Source organism: Hylobates moloch, unplaced genomic scaffold (assembly GCF_009828535.3).
Source record: "Hylobates moloch isolate HMO894 unplaced genomic scaffold, HMol_V3 SCAFFOLD_2, whole genome shotgun sequence".
Lineage (NCBI taxonomy): Eukaryota > Metazoa > Chordata > Mammalia > Primates > Hylobatidae > Hylobates > Hylobates moloch.
The window spans coordinates 133,929,870-133,955,910 of NW_026652277.1; the positions used below are offsets into that span (position 1 = coordinate 133,929,870).

The 26,041-nt window shown below is 34.9% G+C and overlaps 2 protein-coding genes across 4 annotated transcripts in view; one reads left to right on the forward strand and one right to left on the reverse strand.

Moving 5' to 3' along the window:
- NT5DC1 (5'-nucleotidase domain containing 1) overlaps positions 1-26,041 on the forward strand; it is a 139,029-nt gene that overhangs the window by 26,032 nt on the left and 86,956 nt on the right. The gene's annotated exons all lie outside the window — the stretch shown is intronic.
- LOC116471202 (60S ribosome subunit biogenesis protein NIP7 homolog) lies at positions 10,375-10,854 on the reverse strand. Of its 2 annotated transcripts, XM_032157254.1 has the most exons (2): positions 10,622-10,854; positions 10,375-10,489 (listed from the first exon to the last, which is right to left on the reverse strand). In XM_032157254.1, the coding sequence occupies exons 1-2, from the start codon at positions 10,852-10,854 to the stop codon at positions 10,375-10,377; spliced, it is 348 nt and encodes a 115-aa protein (XP_032013145.1). The 2 variants fall into 2 exon arrangements, with proteins under 2 accessions (XP_032013145.1, XP_032013138.1); XM_032157247.1 differs by having other exon boundaries at positions 10,375-10,854.

The window sequence follows — 26,041 nt, forward strand, 5'->3', positions numbered from 1 at the left end:
CCCTTATTCACAACACTATGCTGTATTCAGTAAATGACTTCAGATTGTCTTGATTAAATTTGGGTTTACTTTAGAGTTGCAGTAGAATTTGCAAAAACCCCTTAATTTGACAATCTCATATTATGTTAATTTACATAAGATTGCTGTGTTTATTTCAGGAGAAAAAAATTTTCAAACTTTGCTTTCAGCTTAAAAAAAATATTATTGGCTTAACTTGCAGTTAGGAATCATCCCAATTAGAAATACTTTTCCTCAAAGGTGGAAGTAAACACTATTGTCAATTTCGGTAGTTAGAGTCTTTAACAATACTAGGAAACCTTTAAAATCAGTTTTTAGGATCCTAAAAAATCTAATAAAGATGGGAAGTTGAGAGTCCAAATTTTTTATCTTATTTAATTTCATCATTTTGAATCAAAATCAAATTGACTATGCAGGTGAACTGGTTGAGGAGGACAATTCCATGCACAGGCATAGACACATCATTTTTCTACCTCCACAGAATTAAAGTAGTATGGATTCAGGTCTAATCAGTAATTGAAATAGTTGAAAGTTTGACCAGTGAATGAACTAAAGCTTTGTCCTTTTTCTTGTCCCTTTCCCTCCCCTGCAAGCAATTTTCTGTATTTTAAACAAAGCCTTGTATAGCCCTTTATGGAAATATAAATCGATAAGGCATCTCATTGCCTCTCTCCTCTTGCTTTTAAGCATTTTATTGATTGCCATATTAAAAAAATTTACATTGTTATACATGTCTCTGTATAATACTCACAGATACATATAAAATATGTTTCTTATAGCAGTTCAGAATAACAAAATAGGAAAGTTTATATTATAATTATTATTTCATCATTTGGAAATTATATATGGAATCGCTTTTGTAATTATAATATGTACTCTGCTACATCTGTAGGAGACTACAAAAGATAAGTGTGAGAAAACACCTGCCTTCTGCCTTATGGCTCATTTGGACACAATTTTGAAAAAGTAGGTGAGGTAACTTTATGGATGCTTTTGAATGCTGGGTTGAATTTGTTTTGAAAGGAATTATTAAAAATATATATTTTAATATTTTGTGTGTATATATGGTGATGCACATGCACACACATACTGCTATTTGCTTATAATTGAGACTGATACCCTGTTAGTTGTCATTCATGTGAACGTTCAGAAGACTAATTCTCAGCTCTTAATACATAGTGCTATGCCCCTGTGTATACCATTTGTTCATCTGTGGCTATTGCAACAATTTTCAGAGCCTTTCACTTTAACCCCTCTGGGTGTCTGTTTTTTTATCAACACAATGAAAAGTTTGGACTAGGTGGTTTCTAAGCTCCTCCCAGTTTTAAAATTAGATTATTCCTGTGCTTGAGGTATTCTGCTGTTCTCCATGGTCAGATGGTAGACTTGGCTCCAGTTAGTACTTATTAGAGACACAAAAAAATCCATACCAGGAGGTTGTGTGTCTTCTTTTAGGGATATGTAAATATATGTGGGTATTTGTCATTCTATACTCCCCTTTAGTTTTGGAAAATGTGGTGTCCTTATTGAATAAGCCTTGGACATTCAACCCTTTTTGCAAATAGTGTACTTATTTCAGCACAAGGAATCTGACTGCTGTTTGCTTTGTTAGTCACATAAGAAGCACTCTCTTGTCCAAAACAGATTGTAGAATCAGAATATTTTCTAGCCACACCCCACCCAATTGTGTGTTTAAAACTATTTTTACTCTGCGTGTTTACTTGCAGCTGTTTGAAGTGACTAGTCTGTGGCTTTATGAAGGAAACCCATTCCACTCAAAACAGAGAGCCATACTGTTTAAACTCTGTAACCTGAGTAATTTTTTAAAATATCAAATATGAATAATGATTTTTTTCACATCTAGCAATTAGCTACTATTAAGCTTGCCTATTCATTTGCACATCTGTGGATCGTTAATTAATTCACGTTATGTTTCTTAAGTGCTTCTTAAGTGTTAGACATTAAGATAAATACTGGGTGAATAATATATATTCTATACCCTTAAAGTGTTTACACAGTGGTTCTCAGCCTCTTTTCTCCACTCCTGCTGTCCTGAGGGAAATGGCACAATTCCTTCAGCCTTTGAGGTTCATTAGGATAGTGGTGGTTCAAAGACTATATTTTCATAAAGCTCCTCAGGTGATCATGATGGCCTCCTAAGTTAGAATGTATAGTCTGATATCAGTGTTCTATTACCAGCTTGTTAATATTAGTTACATTGTTTTTTGTTATTTGTGTTCATATGCCTTTTAAACTTTTTTACAGAAAACTTGTCTTTTATAGAAGTAGTGAGAATAGTTACAATAAATGCCTATATGCCTGTCATTCAAGCTGATCTCAACTCACTGTCACTCAATTCTCCTTTCATTCACCACTCCTCCAAATTTTGAAGTAAATCCCATATATTGTACCAATTTACCTGTGAATATTTTGGTATATTTTTCCAGAAGATAAGGAGTCTTTTTTCTTTAAAACAATGTCATCATCATATTAAAAAATCAGCCATTTCTTAATATCATCAAATCCTGTAGTTCACATACATATATAGACATGTATACACACAAGCATATATATACACGTCTATATTATATAGAAACACATACATACATATCCACATGTATTTTTTATTGATTGATAAATTGTTTGTTGAAATTAGGTTGATTCATATATCCCTGCTGTCATGGTTTGAATGTATCCCGCAAAGTTCATGTGTTGGAAACTTAATTCTTAATGTAACCATTTTGGCAAGTGGGATCTTTAAGAGGTGATGAGGTTGTGAGGACTATGCCCTCATGAATGGATTAATGTTACTATTGTGGGAATGGGTTAGTTGTTGCGAGAGTGGGCTTTATATAGAAGCAAGCTTGGCCCCCTTTTGCTCTCTTGCACACTTTTGCCCTCTTTTTTCCCTCTGCCTTCTGCCATGCGATACTACAGCATGAAGGCTCTCTCCAGATACTGGTGCCATCCTCTGGGACTTCCTAGCCTTCAGAACTGTGTGCCGAATAAAGCTCTGTTCATCATAAATTACCCCGTCTGTGGCATTCTGTTATAGTAGTGTAAAATGGACTAAAGTACCTGTTACTCTAGGTGTCTTGTGTCACTTTTTACTTCCTTGCAGTTTATTTGTTGAAAAACCATGTCATCTGTCTCATACAATTTCCTATGATCTAGAATTTGTTGTCACTTAACTTGCTGCTGTTGAGATTGATAGTTAAATCTAGAGTTTTCATCTGATTTCAGGTTTGAGATACATTCATTCACACAGATACAGCACACACAAATACATTTTTTGGCAAGAACACTTTACAGAGAGTGGTATGATATACTTCTGTCAGGAAGCCCTTAATTGCTGGTGTCTCTTTGGTGTTACTGGACATTGGTAATTGCCTACAGTCAATATTTTATTATAGGTTATAAAATGATATTCTGATTTTATCAGTTTTATTTATTAGCTAGGATATTTTCTATAAAGAAAAACACCCCTTCATCAACTATTTGGTTACCCTGAAGTACAGTGTGTATAGAAAAAGCAGGAGAAATGCCTTTACCAGCATTTAGAACAATAAGCTGCTCCTAGCATCCTCCACAGGTATAGTGAGGGAGGTGTGTGTGTTTGAGTATCATTATAAACATTGAGTTTATAATGTATGTGTTTCAGTCCATGGCACTTATTAATCTTACTATTGTTCAGAATTTTTTCCCCATTTTTGGCCAATGAGATCCTCTCCTCCTCCAGTTGGCTCCTGAGTTCTTTTGACCATGATCCCTGTAGTTTTTTTTATAGCTTCTTTCCTTCTAATATTTTATACCTTTCGTGGCCCAGATCTACAATAAGACATTTCTCCACAGACTCTTGGTTTCTTTTGTGGGAAATAGAAACCACAGTCTGAGTGCCTGGATGTCTGGGTCCTGGGCACATTGTCCTGGGCACATTGCTTCTGGGTTGGTCATTCTCTCTAGTGAACAGAGCTAAGAAATGTGTGCACAGGATGTTCATTAAATATAAGATATATGATAACTTTTTACTGATGTAGCCAATGCACATTCAGGACCACAGGTGTTTACTTAATGACCTCAATCTTGTATCTGTAGCTCCTTGGTCCCATGCTAAAAACCCCAGTACTCATGCCAGTAATATAGTTATTCATTTGTTTATTCCATGATAGTCACAATTTCTCAAAATAAAAATACCAATATTCATACCAGAATATTGAAAAAAAAATATAAGCCGTTTGATTATGTTTGCAATTCTTTTGGTATTTTCACTAGAGCCACATTACTGTGCTGTAAAGTCACGTGACACAGTTGATTCAATGTGGTAATACTACCCACTCAATACACTGTTAGGTTTGTTTCATTTTGCTGTCAATTTTTAGGAATGTTCTTTTTAAATTTAATTTTTTTTATACTTTCATAAAGTACATATGTTTTCTCTGGTGTTCGGATATATGTTTAACAACCAACTTGAGGGTGAAGGAGATGTGTTTGCTGATCTCCATGGTATGGTCAGTTTCCAGACAACCCAATCACAAAATACCTGAACATTCACCAAAAGCCAATATAAGCCAGCTCCAGCAAACATCGTATATTTCTGAAGTCAAATTTATAAAACAAGGAATATTCAGAGAAGGGTAGCCTCTGTTACTGACCTATCCACTCTGTGTTTCACCTTCCTTCTATATATGTCACCATTTTTAAAACATTGTTTTGATTTATCCTTTTAATTAAAAAATGTGTTATTCATTTATATCCCTCCCAACTTCTTAAGTAAATGGCATCACAGTGTACATACTTTATTTTTTAAATGACTCAGTTTTTCTTGACCTGACCTGAAGCTTTATTATAGGTAACAGTTTATATTGGAGATCATTGCATAACATTGTGTAAAGATGGTCTGCATTCCTTTTTACAGCTTCATAGTACTCCATTGTATAGATGCACCACAGTTTTTTCAACCATTGCCCTATAGATGGACATCTTTGTTATTTCCTGTCTTTTGCCAATACAAATACTTCTTTTTAACATTTAAATTCAGGAGTACAAGTGCAGATTTGTTACATAGGTAAACTTGTGTCATGGGGCTTTATTGTACAGTTTATTTCATCACCCAAGTATTAACCTAGTACCCATTAGTTATTTTTCCTGATCTTCTTCCTCCTTCTACCCTCCACCCTCTGAAAGACCCCAGTGTATGTTGTTCCCCTCTATGTGTCCATGGTTTCTTATCATTTAGCTCCTACTTATAAGTGAGAACATGCAGTATTTGGTTTTCTGTTCCTGTATTAGTTTGCTAGGGATAATGGCCTGCAGCACCATCTGTGTCCCTGCAAAGGACATTATCTTACTGTTTTTTATGGCTGCATAGTATTCCACGGGTACCACATTTTCTTTATCTAGTCTATCATTGATGGGTATTTAGGTTGATTCCATGTCTTTAACACAAATACTTTATAGTGAGTAACTTTGTGTGTGGGTGTGTGGGTGTATATGTAGCCTGAATATCTTTGGGAGAGAGTCATAGAATGGGGATTCATGGCCCTGTTTCCCCTCAGCATCACTAACAGGGTATGTTGTTTAGATTTTGTTGAACTTTTTAATTTTTGTCCACCTTAGAGGTGAAAATTGGAATCTCAGTCTAGTTGTAATTTTCATTCTTCTTACTAAAAGCCTGGTTGAGTATCTTTTCATATAGCTTAGACCATTTCTCTAGCCTACTTTTCCTGTACATGTTCTATAACTTAAACCTCTGTTCTGTGATATAGTTTTCACATATTTTTCCCAGTTTATTTCTCTTTTTAATTTGCTTATGAGTTTTTTTCATGCAAAACTTTCTTTTAAGGTACATATGTCTTTATTCAGAATATTATTGTTCTTTCATAGACTCAGCTGTAAGGGGCAGGAAAGTTCATCCACATCAATCATTTTATTCTTCAGACAAGGAAACTAGTTTATTATGCACATCCCCTGGCCTGATGTTTAACTGAGTTACATTTCTGATGTGACAAGCTGTTGGCGAGAGTCCACTGAGGGAAAACACCAGCGACTGAGCTAATGTGTTCACCCCCTGGTCTGGCAGGATACTGACTTTCCTGTTCTTCTAATCCTTCAACCTTTTAGGACAGAAATGGGAAAAGTGCCGAGAAGTTTAGTCAGGGCACCTTCCACCACCACCTTGCTGTACCTCATTCCTCTTGAAAAAATTTTAAAAGAACATTCTTAGGTGCCATTATAGAACCCAGAAGCTAAAAATGAACTATTTGTATAAATAGTCTAATGTGGTTTAGTGGTTAGATACCTGCTGAGGGTTTGAAAAGAGAAATTCATGCATAAAAACAGGTGTTTATGAAAAACCCCTGAAACGTCAGGTCAGGTCAAGAAAAACTGAGAGTCATTTACAAAGCTTTAACAAGGGCTTTATATTCTGTTTTCCGTTATACACAAATTGCTGCATCACTTGAAGAGCTCATAGTTTTCTGCGCCAAGCACTTAATGACATCACCTGCTTTCCATAGTAACCCAGCTGAGTTACAAATATAGAATGTCTTGGCCCCTTGACCTAAGATCTTCAAGGATCTTGGCCACCCAATGGGTTCTCAACCATTCACACATGTTCCTACGCTATTTGCAACTTCACCTTTCACATGCAGTTTCTGCTAAGTTGGGAGGAGAAATTACAGAGAATTAAAGTATTAGAGAAGTCACAGGGTAACACTTTTTATTTAGATCTCTTTGTTCCTCTGTTTACTATCATACTTGAGAACAACTCCACAGTCACCATCTATAGTGTACAAAGTAAAGTACTTGTAGGGTACATGAGTATCTGTAGAATATTAAGTACCTATAGGGCACCTGAGTACCTGTAGGGTCTGTGTGGCAACATAGACCACGAAGAAACCCATCGTCAAAACAGATACTTGCGCAACTATTTAACTTATTCATATTAACAATGAAAATACATCCCAGTAATGCTGGGCCCTTGTCTGTTTAGCCATTGATCAAATAATTGTGTTACCTCACCCACAGACCTCTTCCCTAACAGTGCAAAGATGCCAAGTGGGTCTTCCTGCCGTTCCTGGTTCCTGCCTCTTGCCCACTGGTAATACTGACCAGATCACCTGGCCTTTTTGCACCCTGGTTTCCTCTTTGCCTACTTTTTTCATATTTTAAAGGTAATTGCTATTTAGGAAAATCATAACAAATAGAAAATAAAATGTATATACTATAGAGATATAATAACCATTAATAGTGTTTTTATCCCCCAGTGATCTTATTAGTGCTGAAATTCTTACTATCTTTAATAACTTATGAGTCAAAAATAAGTCTTGCCACTTATGATGCTAATCAGGCGGAAGTTTAGACATGCTGTCATCTTCCCCTACTTTCTCTTAATTTTATATGTTAGGAACTTTGGAAAGTGAAATGACACATAAGTGGCAAAACAGTGCTTGGGAATGCTCCACAATTGTGATTGGTGATTATGACCATACTGGTGTCAAAGAGGTAAATATCTCTGATATTAGACAGTCTTCTCAAATGATTGTCAGACTTTTTCTGAGCCTCTATGTGTACCAGTTGCCAGGTTGGATTCTAGGAATCTGGAGCAGGAGCTACTTCCTGCTGTAGACTCATGGAGATAAACACCAGACACCAAAGCCTCTTATGGCCTCTGGCTTCTTTAGTGTCTGTGTGAATCTATCTTCCAAATCATGAAATGGTGTTTTCTCATACTTTATACTCTTTCCTGAATGTAACTCAAGGACTATGGGTTATTTATTATTGAAATTCCACTCTATACAAGTAGTGCCTGTTATAAGGCATAGACCTTATAAATGTTCCTGAATGAAGGAACTAAGAGTGTCAGGACACCAGATTTCCATGTTTATTGAGGTGAATGGTTTGCCTCATGCTTGTGGATGCCCAGGGATAGGGCCATTTGCATGGTGCTGGTTTGGATCTGAGTCTTTCCAAACCTTTCCTTACCTTAAAATAATAACTTGGAATTCTTGTAGAGGTCCTAGTATTAACAACTTCTTCCCAAAGTAGTTTTCACAAAAGAAAATAACCATGGTTGCTGTTCTAGTAAGTTTGTACCTTAAATTGTTCTACTGGCTAATAAGTTAGAATTTCAGAGATTTTTCAAAGACAGTTTTTGTGAAAGTAGGCATGGCAGGAGGATATAGATGTAAGAGGGTAGGTTCAGGTTAGGCCTGAGATGGAAAGAAAAAGGAGAAGAGCCTAGAATCTTGGGAATTTAGAGAGATTTCTTTAAATATCTCAGAAACCTGAACTGTGCAGTTTCAGAGCAACAAATAACTTATTAGACATAGCCATGCTTCACTTTCCCATTATCTTTTACTCATCTATACCCCATTTACTTATTGATACATTGATTTATTCAACTCCTCAGTGTATTAAAAATATACTATATGCCAGGAAATAAAAATGGGCTCACAGACTACTGATATCATTTACTGATTCTTTCCCTGTTCAACCTACCCGTTAGCATCTTCTCTCTTGAACGGAAATACATATATGACCCTTAAAGGGGGAAGATGTTATTATTCGGGTTGTATCAGATAAATATTTTAGAATATTCAAGTTTATAAAATGAAAATTTTAGAATTGCATCAATATCATTAAAATACGAATATTAGAGCTGAAAGAGATACTAATCCAAGTAAGTACTAGAAAATATTTCAGTTTTTTTCTGTAGCATCCATAACCCCCCCCCAACCTTTTTTATTTAACAGCTCCCTATGAGTTCTCTAGATGATATTGGTAGAGCCCTCAGTTCTGCTTGTTATTCAGCAAAGTTATGCTTGGACAAAATTAACTTTTTTCTCATTAAAATCTTAGGTAGTATTCCATTTCATTACTTGATGAACAATATAACTTCCATTACCAAAAGCATTTTGCAAGAGCTATATTTAATATTTACTCGACTCATTGGACTTTAATTCAATTAAAAAACATTGTTTTTCCTGATGTATATGCTACTGGCAGTACTCTAAACCGTGGATCAATATACCCATCCCTGGTCATAGTTTCACAAATATTCACGTTAAAGAAAATTTTTTTCCAGCTTTATTGAGTTATAAATGATAAAATAAAAGTATATATATTTATGCTATACAATATATTTTCAGATATATATATATATATACACACACATACACACATTGCTAAATGGTTATCACAATCAAGCTAATTAACATATCCATCACATTGGCGAGAACACTTAAGACCTACTCTTTTAACATATTTTAAGTATATGATCCAGTATCTCTAACTATAGTCACCATGCTGTACGTTAGATTTCATGAACTTATTTATCCTACGTAACTGAAACTTTGTGCCCCTTGACCAACATCTCTCTGTGACCCCTCCACTCTGCAGCCCTTGGCAGCCAGCATTCTACTCCCTGCTTCTATGAATTTTGACTTTTTTAGATTACACATATGAGTGAGATCATGCAGTATTTGTCCTTCTGTGTCTGGTTTATTTCACTTAGCATATTATCTTCTAGGTTCATCCATGTTGTCAAAAATAGCAGGATTTTCTTCTTTTTTAAGGCTGAATAATATTATGTGTTTGTGTGTATGTATGTAATATGCACACATTTTTTTTTAAAGGACAAGGGGGCTGACACCTGTCATTTCCCAGGCACTGTGTTACATGCTTTATAATCATGATTCTTCTAATTCTAAAAACCATTCTTAGGTAGATGGTTATAGCTAATTTTTAGGTTTTGTGGGGTTTTTTTTAAAAGAAGAAAATGAAGCTTATTAAAGTTGAATGACTCATCCAAGGTCATTTAGCTGGTAGGCGGCAGAACTGGGGTTTGAACCCAAGTTTTTCTTCCACACCACATAACACTTACTATAAATTGCTGTTATTATTTCAGTCATATTTCATTTGTGAAATCTCAGATGTGACTTACTGTTCTGATTTGGCAGTACCTATCTTTCATATTAATAAACAACAGAGAAAATCCATGTGCTGTTATCATGAGTTTGGAAAACAAAGTGTTATCACAGATAACAATAAGCTATTCTTATCCTTAGTTCCAACTGTTTGGAATCTGTTACTCAAAACAAGAAGCCCTCAGATTCAGATACGAAACAGAATATTTAGTCACAGACACAAAGATCTGAAACCCCAATTTTGAGCCATTTCTGTACAAGATGAATCCAGCCTGTGTTTGTCAGTGATGGATAATATATAAACTAAGAAGACCTGAAGAGGTCATAGTTTTGACAAAATTCAACCCGATGGTGGAATACATGCAAACACAGGAAACAAAGCTGGGCCTTTCCACACCACTGTAAGTCCTTGCAGTGACTTCATTTTAAGTCACCATCTCTTCGTGCCACACATATTCACCAGCGTTTGCTTGATAAAATACCACAAATCGGTGGGGTCTCCTTTTCTGCAGTCTTGCATAGATGTGGCTGCCACCCCAAAACCCAAAGGGATGTCTGCCACCATGACTTCCTGGCCAGGAGAAGTATTTTTCGTGATTTGACTCAGACCAGATTTCGACATATCATCCCCATATAGGAAGGACTGCTCTGCTCCAGGTTTTATCCACACTTTATACTTGGCATAGGGTGCAGGGTAATCCAGAGCTGTGATGTGCACTTGAAACACATAGGTCTTGGTGAATTTTCTGAAGCAGGTCCCAGGGAAATCAGATATCGGTGCCAGCTTCAGAATCTTCTCACTCATGTAGTACACCTGGTCTTTGTGCAGCCGAGAACAGTAGGTGCCATTGAGCCTCTCAGCTGGCAGCTGGAGATTCTCCCTAATGTATTTCACAGTCTTCTCAAACATTACATGGGTCTCCTCTTCAGTCAAAGGCTGCGTTTTCCCACTGGGTTGGAACACTGGATCCTCGTGCCTCAGTAGTGGGAAACACAAGTCCCACATTTTCTTTATCCCTTCAGCCATCAACAGACACTTAGACAAATGCTATTATTTACTGAACCAAGACATCTTTTATAAAATGCACGTGTGCAGTACGTACCTGTTTATATGGAAAACCAGTTATCTTTTAGAGTTGTGAGAATCTATTAGAAAATGCCCAGCTTGGCCAGACGCACTGGCTCATCCAGCATTTTGGGAGGCTGAGGCAGGCGAATCACAAGGTCAAGAGTTCGAGACCAGCCTGACCAACATGGTGAAACCCCATCTCTACCAAAAATACAAAATTAGACGGGCGTGGTGGTGTGCGCCTGTAATCCAAGCTACTCAGGAGGCTTGGCAGGAGAATCGCTTGAACCTGGGAGGCAGAGGTTGCAGTGAGCCGAGATCACACCACTGCCCTCCAGCCTGGGTGACAGAGTGAGACTCTGCTCAAAAAAAAGAAAAGAAAGAAAATATCCAGCTCAATAGCTGACATTTTAAGATCTTATGTGCTAGGTCTAATTCTAACAACTTTGCATATATTATTTCATTTACTTCTCACAGCAGCCCCGTGAAGTAGGTACTGTTATTATTCTCATCTTTAGAGATAAAGAATTTGAGGCCTAGAGGTTAAGCATCCTAGCCAAGATCACCATGGTAAAGTGACTGTCTTCTGTGGATATATTTCTATAGGATTTATGAGAAACAGTATAATTCCGAGAATAGCACTACTTAACTAGGAACTACTGTGCTGGCTATTCCTTGTTAAGATTTGTGTGAAAGTGTAATCCCACTACGTCTGCTTTCCAAATCATCTCAAATTGGTAAACACTGTTTTTAATTCTTTACAATTGAAAGAGCTATGTTGTTTCAGTTCTAAAATGGGCTAATTCAGAATTTGCTAATTAAAAATGAAGCTAATTGAAAAGCAAATAGTGCAAATGTCAATATATTTGTTTTTATTTTGAAGAAGTTTCAAACATGCTTATTTTTTAGGACATCATGGCCTGTTATAATGATTAAAAGGCAGAATGGTGTGACTAAAAACTTCTCAATGTTTTGGGAGACTTTTGAATTATTACTAATATATGAATCCTTACTAATGGGGTACATGTAGAACTTCATTTTGTAGTATTTATATTTGTATAGAATTGTATATTTAGCATGAGTTAAATATGGCAGGGGAATGCTCTTGATTACAACTATGATATTGAGAGAGTAAGAATAGATAGTGAATATTTTTTCAGTCTTGCTTTTGGTTTGATTTTCCCGTAAGTCTTGATTTCTCACATTGGTAAGTGTTAGTTTATAATTGCATTATTAGTTTTGTGACCAGTAGGATTTGTATAATTGCAGCAGAGTAAAACTTTTTAAGATTAATTTAGCAAATGATATTTTGATCATACATGACTTAGAAAATGACTGATAAAATAGTGCAACAAAAAAAGGTGTATTCTTATGATTTATAGCACAACTATTAAAAATACAGAAAAAAGGATAAAGAGTTATTTGGCAAAAATTCTAGTAGAAGAATATTGGGGGAAAATGTTAAGAGTTTTGGAGCCCATGGGAAGTAACTGACCTTATCAAAGTGTGGATTTTTTGGGGGGAAAGAAGTCTCTCAGTCTACTAGTAACAATTTGTGGGTAATTAACTTTAAGAATAAATTCTTTGTTATTTGGTACAAATGATGATTAAACTCTTGTGTAGAATTTGGATGATACAATTATTATATTTTGAATAATACAGTCTAAAGCTGACTCCAAAGCAATATTGAGAACAATTGTATTTGAAATCCACGTATTTGTATACTTTTTTTAACTTTCAGTGTTGATACCACAAAATCCTTGTACATTTTAATACACATTGTATACTACTGTGTAATGATATTGAACTGCATTTAAAATGCATTTTACTTGCAGTGTTAATAAGTTTATTGGAATTTTAAAAAACATTTTATAAGACAATAAAGAGCCCTTCCAGTTTTTAAAATTTGTTTCTTTTACTTTATGGCACTTTACGATCTAGTTTTTTGATTTGCAAATTACACATGTGGGTCATGTTATGAGCTATGGTTCTTTAGATCTTTCTTGTCATGGGAGTAAGGAGAGAAATAGGAATTTGACAGTTTTTTGCTTAAAAGGCATTATAAATATTAATATTAAGACATCTTCTTCAAGGTGAGGGCCATTTGTATAAAAGTTGTGTCTTTGAGACCTAGTACAGCACCTGAGTCTTCTATCCCTCATTTTAAAAATAACATTCCATGATTCTCATGATGGTTAGGTCTGATTCAACTTTGTCTTCAGATTGGACTTGTGTTTATTGAGAGTCTTCCCTGTGTCGGGTGTTTTGTTTTTCTTATTTGATCCAGAAGAGACTTACATGATAGATATTACCACTGTTATTTTGTAAGGAAACTGAAGCCCAAGAGGTTAAGGAATGCCACAGTTTCATAAAGCCGGTAGGTGGCAGAGCGGAGAGTTGAATGCCGCCCTCCTATGGACACCAATTTCAAAGGCTACTTTGGCATTTTTCCACCAGTGCATGCTCTCAGGTATTTACAAGTATTCCTCTTTTGTTTAATTTCCTTTCATTGTTACCTAAAGCCATCAACTTATGCTTATGTTCCATCCCTTATAAACTAGCTGAAATGCTGTGGTAACAGTTACACATCACTTAGCTAATATACTTTCTCAGAGTGGGAGCACCTCCTTTGCTCTTCTGGGCACATCACACCTCTCTTTTCTGCCTTACATTGCTGGTTTCCACAATTTTCAAGAACAGGTACCCATTTTTTTCAATATTTAAAATTGGGAAAACTTTGATGTGTGTATAGTATATATCATTCTTTTATGCTAAAGGTGAGGGATATTAATTCAATGAACACATGTACGTGTATCTGCTACCCAGCAAAAGAAACTTAACATTAGCATTCTTTTTGAAACCCCTATGCCATCTCCCTGATGGCATTCCCTGTGTTTCCTCATGTAGTTAATTATGCTGAGTCTCTTATTCCCTCTGTCCTTCTAGAAAGTATACCACTCCACATCCCATCCACAATAATGTTTCTCTTGCATGTTTTTAAATTATATATTTAAAAGGAATTATACTGTATGTATCTGCTTCTGCAACTTACTTTTTTGATGTAACATTGTGTTTTTGAGATTTGTCCCTACTGATGTGTGGGGCTGTTTATTCATTTTTCACTGCTCTGTAGTTTACAATGGTGTGAGTTTATCAGAATTTTTTTATCTGTGATGGATATTTAGCCATCCAAAATAATACTGCTCTGAACCTTCTTGTACATGTTTCCTGGCTACATTCAAAGGAATCTTTCTAGGAAGTTTACCTAGGAGTGGTATATTAACTGTGTATATATTTCTGCTTCACTGGCTAATTCCAAATTATTTTCTAAATTGTTTCATGTTTCTACCAGCAGGGTATAAGGGTACACCCACTTGGTGTCATTTAAACTTCAAGGTTTGCCAACCAGTAGTTGTAAAATGCTGTCTCATTTTATTGTATTTGTATGATACTGATTTCAATGATGGTGATCATTATTTTTATATGTTGATTGGCCATTTGTGTTTACTCCTCTCTCAAATACCTGTTTGTACCTTTGCCTACTTTTTGTCAGATTTTTTTTTTTTGGTGGTGGTGGTTTTTTTAGTATTCTTACATATTTTGGATATGTATTTTCATTAGTTATATGTGTTGCAGATATTTTCTTTCAGTTTGTGACATGTTCACTCTCTCTAGGGCATCTTATGTGTTATCTGCAGCTATCATCTATCTAAGATAGACTCCATTGTTTAAAATAACTCATTGAGATTCAATAAATTACTTACATTGTTCTTTTCCCAATTTTCCAGTGGGACTCCAAGTCATTGTATATTCAAGAAAAAACTTGGCACCCTTGTGAATGATGGTAGAGAATGTTTCATTAATTTTTTTTGATGACCTTCCTTTTTCTAATGGAATTAGGTGACCATTCTTTTTATAGAATTTCTGATTCTAGGTTTACTTGCAAAGGTTCTGTGTAAATCATTAACAGAAGTTTATATTCAACATTTGAATTCAAGAAAAAGTTACTTTGCTTCTTACGTGATAATAACTAGTACCACATTTTCTTTTTTTTTTTTTTTTTTTTTTGGTTTCCAACAGGAGAATGTTTCCAGTTGAGGATTATGATAAGCATTTAATTACTGAAAATCCTTACATAGAGTCTTATTTCAGTAAAAGATTTTCTGCCAAAAAAAAACACAAACACACTGTAAATGTGAGATGTTCCTAGTCTAGAAAATACATAGGAATTCCTGTTTTAGGAAAATTTTGACAAAGTTACTTAGATGAAAACTCAAAAAAGAGATTTGTTACTTCTCAGTTTCATTTAATAGCTGATTTGTACGTGATAACAAATGGAATTGATATTAGGATCTTATTCCTTTGATATTTACAAAACTACTTTTTTGTAGGAACTAAATGGATACTCTTTTTAAATATGAAACTAATAGTATAGTTCACAGTTGTTCCATTTTATTTTTCAGAATTTGTGGGACCAAATTTAGTAATTTAATTGTAAAAGACAAAACACCAAAAACTATTTGATTAAATTCTATTTTTGCTTTTTTTTTTTTAACTTAAAAAAGTTATTTGGCATATACTTAGGAAAAGGTAGTAGAGATTTCAAGTTGGAAAAAAAAATTAATAACATAAAAACCACATATACTCAAACTTGAAAGCACCTCTTTCAGGTTTCATTTTTTACATTTAATTATTTTATATATCATCAATGCTAGTTCTACTCTTAAACCTATGTTTCACTCCTAAAACATGTTAAATGAATTTATAAACTTACTTCTGATTATTTGGTTGAAATTTGTTAGCATCTGAAAATAAACATATACAGGAAAATAAGATACTTAATTTATAGTGTGTGGTAAAAACTGTTTGTTCCTTAGAGTCAGGAATGTCTTCAGCGAGCTGGGCATCTTGACAGAATGATAGCTTAAAGCGGTCAATGGCAGTGGCTGAGATAAGCAGGAAGCAGTGAAATACCTTAATAATGTTCTTCCAACCTTGAAAAATAGAATTTGGCACTGCTTTTCTTGTTTCTTTTTGTTTCTTGTGAACTGTCTGGCTCAGACTAAAGATGTAAGGTTCTGTATTTATCAGTTCTAAAAGTTGTTTTTGTGTTCTAATGCCTTCGTTACATCTGTCCCAGTTTCTTCACATATATGTCAGTCTGAATACATGGAAATCAAGCAAATTCCAAAGCAAAATCCAAAAATCTGGATTAACTATTCTCTGTGTTTCATGGTGGGAAAATTTGATGGATAAAATTAGAGACATTATGGTTTGTGTCTTATTTGGAAGAAGACTATGGTTCTGTCCTTTTGCTCTTACTAGGAAATTCCTGGAGACAGGATTTTGTTATTTTGAATAATATTTAGAAATAATATTAAAATGCCTGATAAATTTGCCTCTGGCATAAACACTAAAGGAATTTTAAGAAACATAGGTAATATTAAAAGAGATAATGCTACATTTTCCCACCTCTTTTGTTTTTGTTTTTATTTTTGAGACGGAGTCTTGCTCTGTCGCCAGACTGGAGTGCAGTGGCGCGATTTCGGCTCACTGCAACCTCCGACTCCCAGGTTCAAGCAATTCTCCTGCCTCAACCTCTCAAGTAGCTGGGATTATAGGCATGCACCACCACACCCAGCTAATTTTTTTTTGTATCTTTAGTAGAGACGGCATTTCACCATGTTGGCCAGGATGGTCTTGATCTCTTAACCTTGTGATCTGCCCTCCTGGGCCTCCCAAATTGCTGGGATTACAGGCTTGAGCCACTGTGTCCGGCCTTTCCCACCTCTTTAATTGTTTTTGTTCAGGTTGAATTCGTTCTACTACTTAAAATTTTTTTTAATCCTATGAAAATTTCCAAGTCACACTGTCTTTGTTAGCTATAGTTAAGGAATGAGAGTGTGCCATTTTTTATTGCTGTTAATTTAATATTTTGTTGGATTACTCTTTTTTTGCATTTTGGGTGTTTGATATATAATTTTAAAGATAAGTGATTGTTTTATGGCTAAGCCTAGGAAGTAAGTTATTCAGTCAACAAAATTAGCTATAGTAATTCATTTTATTATAATGAAATCAAGAAAAATTAGGACTGTCATTTATTGCAACATTGTCAAGTTTGTAGTAGCATTTGGTTGTGTTGTGTTTTCTGTTAGATTTTAATCTGTAACAATTAGCAAAATATTTGTAATGCTTTATAGTAAAGAATTGATGTGAGTAGAATGTCTTAAACCTTTTTATAACTTGAGAAAAAACTTAGAAAAATTAGGAGCTTTATCGTTATGATTTTTCACACACATTGCCAAATAAATACAATCATTTATATTTTTATAATGAGGATATTAAGAGTTCATGTATTGGTGGTGTCGGGTATTCTGCAGTCAGATATTTGGATATCCTGGGGATCTATGTAATTGGAATCCTTTTTATAACAGACAGTATGAAAACAAACATATTATTCTTACAACATTAAAGTGTAAAAGGAGGCCGGGCGCGGTGGCTCACGCCTGTATCCCAGAACTTTGGGAGGCCGAGGCGGGCGGATCATGAGGTCAGGAGATCAAGACCATCCTGGCCAACATGGTGAAACCCTGTCTTTACTAAAATACAAAAAATTAGCTGGGCGTGGTAGTGTGCGCCTGTAGTCCCAGCTACTTGGGAGACTGAGGCAGGGGAATCTCTTGAACCCAGGAGGCAGAGGTTGCAGTGAGCTGATATTGTGCCACTGCACTCCAGCCTGATGACAGAGCGAGACTCCGTCTCAAAAAATTAAAGTGTAAAAGGAGAACACCAACTTTCATTCACGTATACTGAATTGCTAACTCTATTAAATTTGTTTCTCCTGGTTTTCTATATTACTTTAAATATATGACTCTAAGTTTAGAATTCAAATATTTGGGTGTATTTAAATTAACCTTGATTTTTAATGAGTTAGTAAACGGACTCTTAGAGTTTATTTGTAATCCACACCAGACTTTGGGACAACTGTTTGTTAGACTTCACACCAGTAACATGTTCCCCAAGGGGACTGGGTGTGATAGCAGGAAGTAACCCAGGAGTGGTGAGCCAATGGTATTTGTCCCTGACAACTTTGAGCTAGTTCACCACATCCCAGCCACAAATATGCATGATAGGAGAATGAGAGCTCTGTTTGGCACATAGTTCAAAAACAGACATTTTCAAACAAGGGATCTTAGGCTGATGGCGTTGAAAGTTACTGGATTTGTTCTAAAATATGCTAGTTGCCAGCAGTGAAGAAGTGATCTGAGGGAAAAGAGCTCAATTAGAGAATGTATTATGTACCAATTATAGATTTGATTCGTACATCAGATTGATACATGAGAAATGGAATGCCTCTTAAATCTAATATATGAGCAAAGTTATAGGACATAAGAACTTCCAGTTTCTGTCTTGAAGCATTATAATAGATTGAAAGCTTCTTGAAACTCTCCTCCTCACTCTGCAGTGAGAAGTTGGACAGTTGTCCTCAACAGAGGACAACTGATAACTGCTTACTATTAAATGTCCCCAAAAGAATTTGTTCAGAAAGGTGAGATATGATAAAAAGAATGAGCAACGAAGTGTTTCCCTTATCATACGTTTTGTCAGATCATAAAATCTAAGTTCAGTAACTATGAAATGCTAAAAAAAAAATCAACATTAATTGATGGTAAGAAGAAATGCTGATTTTCAAAATGGAAAACTTTTTCTCTTCTTCATTATCTCTTAGTAAGAAGATTGGCCACATCCTTGCTTCAGGATATATCTACAAGTTTCATACTTATTTAAGAGATTAAAATGGGTCCTATGTTATTTCATTAGAAGTCCTGTCTTGTTATTGTCATCTTATTGATTATTCTTGAGATTGTTTTCTCTCTACTTCTTACCTAATATTTGTTTATTTACCAATGTTACATAATCTACTCTTAACATTTTAGAGTTTTCTTTAAAGTATCCCCAGTGATCTGAAAATCAAATTTGTATCTTCCATCCTATAAAATAAGAAATTGTTTCATTTTTTGAATTTATTGTTCATTTCCAGATACTTACCAATTCATTTTTTTATTCAGTTTTTACTTACTATTTTATTTTTAGCAGTAATTTAGCTCAAAATTGTAAACTAATAAAACCAAATTTTTGATACTTTCTGAACTTGTTTTAACATTTATGTGATGGTATTTGAGAGCAGCAAACACCCGTTTTGTCTTTGGTAACTATTTCAATTTGGTATGCAGTCTAGTGTTTGTACAGAGCACTGTGCCAGGCAGAAATCTTCCCTTATTTCTGGAGAGCACCACAGAAGTAAAAGAATGTCCTTGTTTTCCTATCACAGTTAACATATGTACAGTTACCAGCCATATGTCCCACAGCCTGACTTGTTGATTATGGTTACAATTAATACTGATGAAAAAAAACTTTCATGCTTTGTGTGGTGGGTGTGGTGGGCAGTTTGAGGCAGGGAGAGTCCCTGGGGATATGATAAAGGAATATAGATAACCTGAGATTTAAGTCCAGTGTGTGGTTAAAAGGGAATCAAGCAAATAAAAAGTTATCTAGGCTTCAGAACAAAGGTGGCTATGTACTTTTTGAGTAGGTGGCATCAACCTGTGATTTTTAGACAGCTTGCTAAATAGACTTTATCATACTTTGATCTCCCAACTTCAGATAAAAGGGGTAAGAAGGAATTTCTCATGCTCCATGACAGTAAGTAAATAACTGGAGTTGCTTTACTCAAAATGGGGGAAAGAAATCCCTTTGGATTAAAGCCAGAGAAATTCTTAGCTGGCCACTTGGAACTTTCTCCTTAACAAAAGAAAGTATGTGCCAGGGGGAAGAGAAGGTTAAATAAATTATTGTTAAATGAATTAAATAGGAATAAATCTAGGGGAAATACTTTATCTGTATCTTACAGTTTCCTATAGTTATTATATAACTTATGTTTCTTAAACTTAAGTATGCTATAAATCTTTGTGATCTACATTGTTTAAGTGTCATGGTATTCAAACTGAATAGAAAGTTCAGAAATAGACACAAAAAGACTGGGAAATTTAATGTATGAAAAGGATAGCATTTCAGATCAGTGGAAGACAGATTATTCAATAAGTGGTGTTTGGCCTATGGATAGCCATTTGAAAAAATGCAGTTGTGCCCTACCTCACACCTAATATCTAAGTAAATTCCACAGAGATCAAAGGTCTATGGATTAAAAAATAAATTATAAAACTACCAGTAGAAAATGTAGGGGAATATTTTTTATATATATAAAATAATATAAAAATATATATATATTTTTTAATCATGTAGTCAGAAAGCCTTTGAAGTATGACCTCAAACCCAGAACTATAAAAGAAAAGATGTATGAATCTGACAACATTAAAAAAAAACTGCATATAAAGAAAAATACAAGTAAAGTTAAAGATAAATGACAAACTGGGACCAGGCATGGTGGTTCACACCTGTAATCCTAGCACTTTGGGAGGCCAAGGAGGGCAGATCACCTTGAGGTCAGGTGTTTGAGATCAGCTTGGCCAACATGGTGAAATCCCGACTCTACTAAAAATACAAACATTAGCTGGGCATGGTGGCATGAGCCTGTAATCCCAGCTACTTGGGAGTCTGAGGCAGGGAAATTGCTTGAACCCGGGAGGCAGAGGTTGCAGTGAACTGAGATCCTGCCACTGTACTCCAACCTGGGCAACAGAGTGAGACTACATCTCAAAAAAGAAAAAAAAAAAGATAAATGACAAACTGGGAGAAAAATTTCCAACTCATGTAATGGAGCTAATAGTCTTAATATATAAAAAGTTATAAAAGTTATAAAAAGTTTATTTTAAAAAGTATTTAAAGCAAGACAATAACCCAGTTGAATAATGGATAAAGAATTATAGATGGCCTTAAACTTATGCAAACATGTAGTTTTATTTGTAATGAGAAATTGCAAATAGAAACTGTTACAAGACTTTATATAAACTTTAAAAATGTTAAATGCACATTCACCCAAGAATTATATCTCTTAAGAATTTATGTTACAGATACAGTTGCATGTGTGCAAATGATGTATATATAGGGTTATTGACTATACCATTGTTTGTAATAGCAGAAGAGGGAACTGCTCAAATATTCATTCATAAGGACTAGCTACATTAACAGTCATTAAAAAGGTGGAGGCAGGCAGGAGAATCGCTTGAACCTCGGAGGCGGAGGTTGCAGGGAGCCGAGATCGCGCCACTGCACTCCAGCCTGGCAACAGAGCGAAACTCTGTCTCAAAAAAAAAAAAAAAACAAAAAGGTGGAGGCACCTTGACTGTGAAAAGACATCCAGAATATATTTAGTAGAAAAAAAAAAGTGTATAGAATAGAGTAGATGGTATACAGCATTTGCGTAAAATACATAATTGATATGTGTGTAACACAGAATATCTCATATTCCTTGTATAAGGATAAACAAACTAGTAAGAGTGCTTGCATCTTAAGAGGCAAATTGAGTAAGGTGGGGACAGGGGTGGGAGGGAGACTTATTTTTCACCGTATGCCAGCCTTTACATTTTGAATGCTATACCAAGCATTATCTATTCCAAAACACATCATATTTTTTTAAATCTTTACAAAAAGACAAAAAGCAAAATAGAAAATATTGTAGCATTTGTTTTCATTGCAATTTACCATACATGCCGTCGAAAGATTGTCTACTTTTTGGAGCGTTTGAATACAGTGATAGACAACTGTGATCCTAAAATTATAATTAATTTATATTCCTTTGCTGGTACTACCCAATCTTGCAATGCCTTAGAATCATGATTGTGGATATTGATTTTCACTGTACTCAGAATGTGAACGTGTTAATTAATAGAAGTATTACTATGAAAACAGTTTATTATATGTATTTTTTCAGAACATCAGTTTTTTTTGGTTAAGAAATGAGTAAAAGTTGGATGGTTTATATAACAAAGTCATTAATAACTAAAATGGTTTTTTGAGAAATTTTTTGTCTTTCCCTATGAAAGCTAAGTAATTGAGCAAAATACTGTTTATTATTCAGATATATGTGAGTGTACTGACTTTTTAAACCCATATTTTGAGTGGGTTACGGGTAGTCATTTCTATAAGTCAAAAGTAAAGCATAACAGGGAAAATAAGGATCTAGCCAAAGAAATGTTTTTAAAATATATGTATTACATGATACCAATTTATAAGTTACAGCTTATTCTAAGAAGCCAGTCTGTTGTTTTTAATCTCTAGAAATATACTAAACATTTAAGTGATGAGAATTGACCATTCTTTGTAGACTTTCCTAGATGTTTGGATTTTTAGCCCATTCCATGTGTTTTTTAAATTTTCTTTCTTTACTATAAGACAGGTGCATAATCCATGGATAAATTCAAGTGGACAGTAAGTCAACAAAGTTCTCAAAATATATTTTGCCTGGCAGGACATTTTGGAGTAATTATACATTTGGTTCAGAATTTGAAGGTGTGGATGATATTATTAGCTGTTTGACACAATTTAAGTTTCTAGATGACTTCCAAAATTTTAAATTAAGACTTTTTAAAATAATTAATAGCTTAAGTATATGTTTTCATCACTGCAAAATTTCAGAATATTATAAGCCATTTCTATATACTAACTTATTCTTCCAGTACGTATGACAGGAAATCAGATAGACAGTGTGTCTTTACCAGACTGACTCTGCATTTTTAGGATTATGATCTTCTAAATTATTTCCCTGCCAATACTAAGAGAACACTAACCTATTCAAAGGCTACTTTAGTAGGATAAATAACTTGAGTCTGAGACAGAGTTTTCAAAACAGAATGGTATTTGAATAGTGAACTACATAACGCTTTTAACAAAGGTGAGCCAAAGGATGACTGTCGAAAGGGTATCTAGACTTTATTGAGGAAATTGTTTTTCCAAAAGAGCCCAAATGCCTGGTGGAGACACTGAATTAAAAAGACAATATTTGAACTTAGTGTTGATGCACCAAATCAGTTTAGAGATTGGGGTAGAATTTTTGAATCTGGAATCTCCACATAAAATAAGTGGTGAAAGAGTTATGAAATCAGACAGCTTGAAGATTCAAATAGAAATCTTTTTAACGAGTCTCCCTTCTTTAGAGGTGAGGAAATTGAGATAGGGAATTTGATTTGCACAAAGAACCAGCATTAGGACTTATGGCTTTTTATTTAAAACATAGTGTTCCCCCACTCACAGATAGGTAAGGTTGAAAGTGTTGCTACATTGGTGTACCTTTATTCCCTATGATGTCTCCCTTTGACATCTGCCCCCTCAAAGTACTGTTGAGGAGCTGAGAGAAGGCTTGTGGGCCATAAGTGTTGAAGCTTAGAGAATAGGAGCTAGATCATGTTGTTTTGTAGGCCCTGATAAAAAGCCGAGTCTTTGACAAGGGCAATGAGAGGCCAAGTCTTGAAGGATTTTTACAGAAGAGTGGCCTAATTAGATGTATGTTTTTAAAATATTACTATGGCTCTAATATGGAGAGCATGCTGAGGGAACCCATGGCCACTGAGAGATCAGTTAAGAAAATGGTTTTTTTAAATTTTTAATTATTATTTTTTCAGACGAAGTCTTGCTCTGTCACCCAGGAAGGAATGCAGTGGCACTGTCTTGGCTCACTGCCACCTCCACCTCCCAGGTTCAAGCAATTCTCCTGCCTCAGCCTCCCAAGTAGCTGGGACTACAGGTGCCTGCCACCACACCCAACTAATTTTTCTATTTTTAATAGAGACGGGGTTTCACCATGTTGGCCAGGCTGGTCTTGAATGTGTGACCTCAAGTGATCCACCTGTCTCGGCCTCCCAAAGCGCTGGGATTACAGGAGTGAGCCACTGCACCTGGCCTTGAAAATGGTGTTTTAGATTAGATATATCTAGTGAATATCAAATGTGAATTTGAGAATGTCACATCAAATTTTGTATAATAAATACGTTGTTTATATTTAGCCATTACACAGATTGATTTTAGGTACTATGACATTTAAATTTTATAATAAAAATGGCGGATTGTATATTTTATGATTTTTTGACAGGTACGCGAATACGATGACATTAACAACTCTTTGTGGCATTTAAAATGTTATCTCATTGATAGAAATCTTGACGTCTCTGAGTTTTTATATTTTTGTGAATTTGCTCAGGGATTAGAATTTGCAGCTCCTAATTGCAATTTGTATCACCTGCTCAGCCCTCTTTTTTGCTTCTGGGCAGCTATCCAGCCCATATTCCTGCCGACTTCAGTGCCTGTACCATCACTTATAAAATCCCATCTTCCAAACCCCCACATTTTAAGGACTCTGAGATCAGAATATGTGGGCCTGTGATGAGCATATCAGCCATCTTTGATAACATTCATACATGCAAGTGCGTTTTTACTCTACATATTTTTCTTGACTAATTTTTTCTCAAAATTGCACAGGAAGAAAGATTCTTTATGTTTTCAACTCATATTGTTTTTGGTTTCTACCCTCTAAGTGATTGTATAGTTAAAAGGCATTTATAGAGTAAAATTTTATCTATCCATTTATTTATTTACTTGAAATACATTGAGCACTTGCTACTCCTTGTTTAAATTTGTTAATATAAGACTATTAAGTAATGTATATATGTAGTCTATTGGTATGCTTTTAAAATTCACAGTGTTATCTAGAGAATGCAGTACATGCAAATAATGACAAATGTGATACTGGATTTAGGGTTATATTTATAGATAATATGTTAGAAACCATTATTTTATATTTCTCTTTCCCACTTATAATGGGAATTAAGTATGTTCATTTTAGCTTTTCTATAATAAATACCAGCTTAGTCTACTACAGCAAATAAACTTTTTTTAAGAAAGCAGCAACAACAAAATACTTCACTATACTCTTTTCTTGGTTTATTGAGATATTAATAAACTGATAGTTTTGTCTCATCGAATATTCTTTTGTTCTGGAACACTGATGCATTTATTTTGGCTTCTGAAGTTTTATAAGAACATGTTATTTGGGGAGTATTGATGCCAACTTTATTGAAAACACACTTATTTTACTAAACTAATTCTGTTGACTAAGATGCAGGATTATAGTAACCTGGTTGATTCCACTACACTCTTCCTTACAAAGGAGAAGATGAAATGGAAATTTTGGAGGAGGTGGAGTGAGATTTGTATGCCACAATCTATTTTAACAGGATGCAGTGCCTTCATTTTCATTATACTTTCAGTATAGTTGACTTCTTAAACTAGTTTGCAGATTTGGAATTTGAAATGAGAATATATGATTAGAAAATACAGGAGCTGTGTATTTAATTTTTTTCATTTAATAATGATTAAGGTTTTAACACCTTAAAGGTGCACAGGACAGTTGATTCTTCAACTTATCGTACCATTTAACTCCTATTCCTTTCTTTCTGACCTCTGCTTTTCACCATGAGGTAGATTCCCTTCCCTCTTGTTTCAAAAATGAGAAAAAAAAGAGAACAACTTTTGAACTCCTGTGTCCTCTATCTTTAAACTCATCTATTATGGTGATTATCTACCCCACCGTGCCAGAGAATGAGGCACCATGCTGTCTCCAAGGCAGTCTGACTCCTGTGTACTGGATTTATTCCCCTCTATCTCACATGGGACTTTCATCCTCTGTCCTTTCTTTACCAGGTCTTTATTTAACCCCTTAATATAATGAAGACTTTGAATGCTATAAAACAAAAAGAGAACCCTTCTTCAGCCCTACTGTATCTTCTCTTCTCTTTTCCTCCATCTTTTTACAGCCATACTTCTTGGTTAGAATGTTCCATACTTAGGTTTTCTTTTACAACTCTAATACAGTTCTTGGCACCATTCCATTTTTCTTGATAAGGTCAACCAGAAACTCCAAATTGCTAAATCCAGTTATCTATTTTCTGTAGTTATATTGCCTCTGAGTTCTTGATTGTGCTCTATGATGTCACCAGAGAAGAGGAAAAGTAAATTTAAATAACCTATAATCCTTCTCCATGCTGCTGTCTTATTTTTATAGTATAATAAAATACAG

Coding starts and splice junctions, on each gene's coding strand:
- LOC116471202 (XM_032157247.1), bottom strand. CDS start 10,854: ATGTTTGAGAAGACTGTGAAATACATTAGGGAGAATCTCCAGCTGCCA.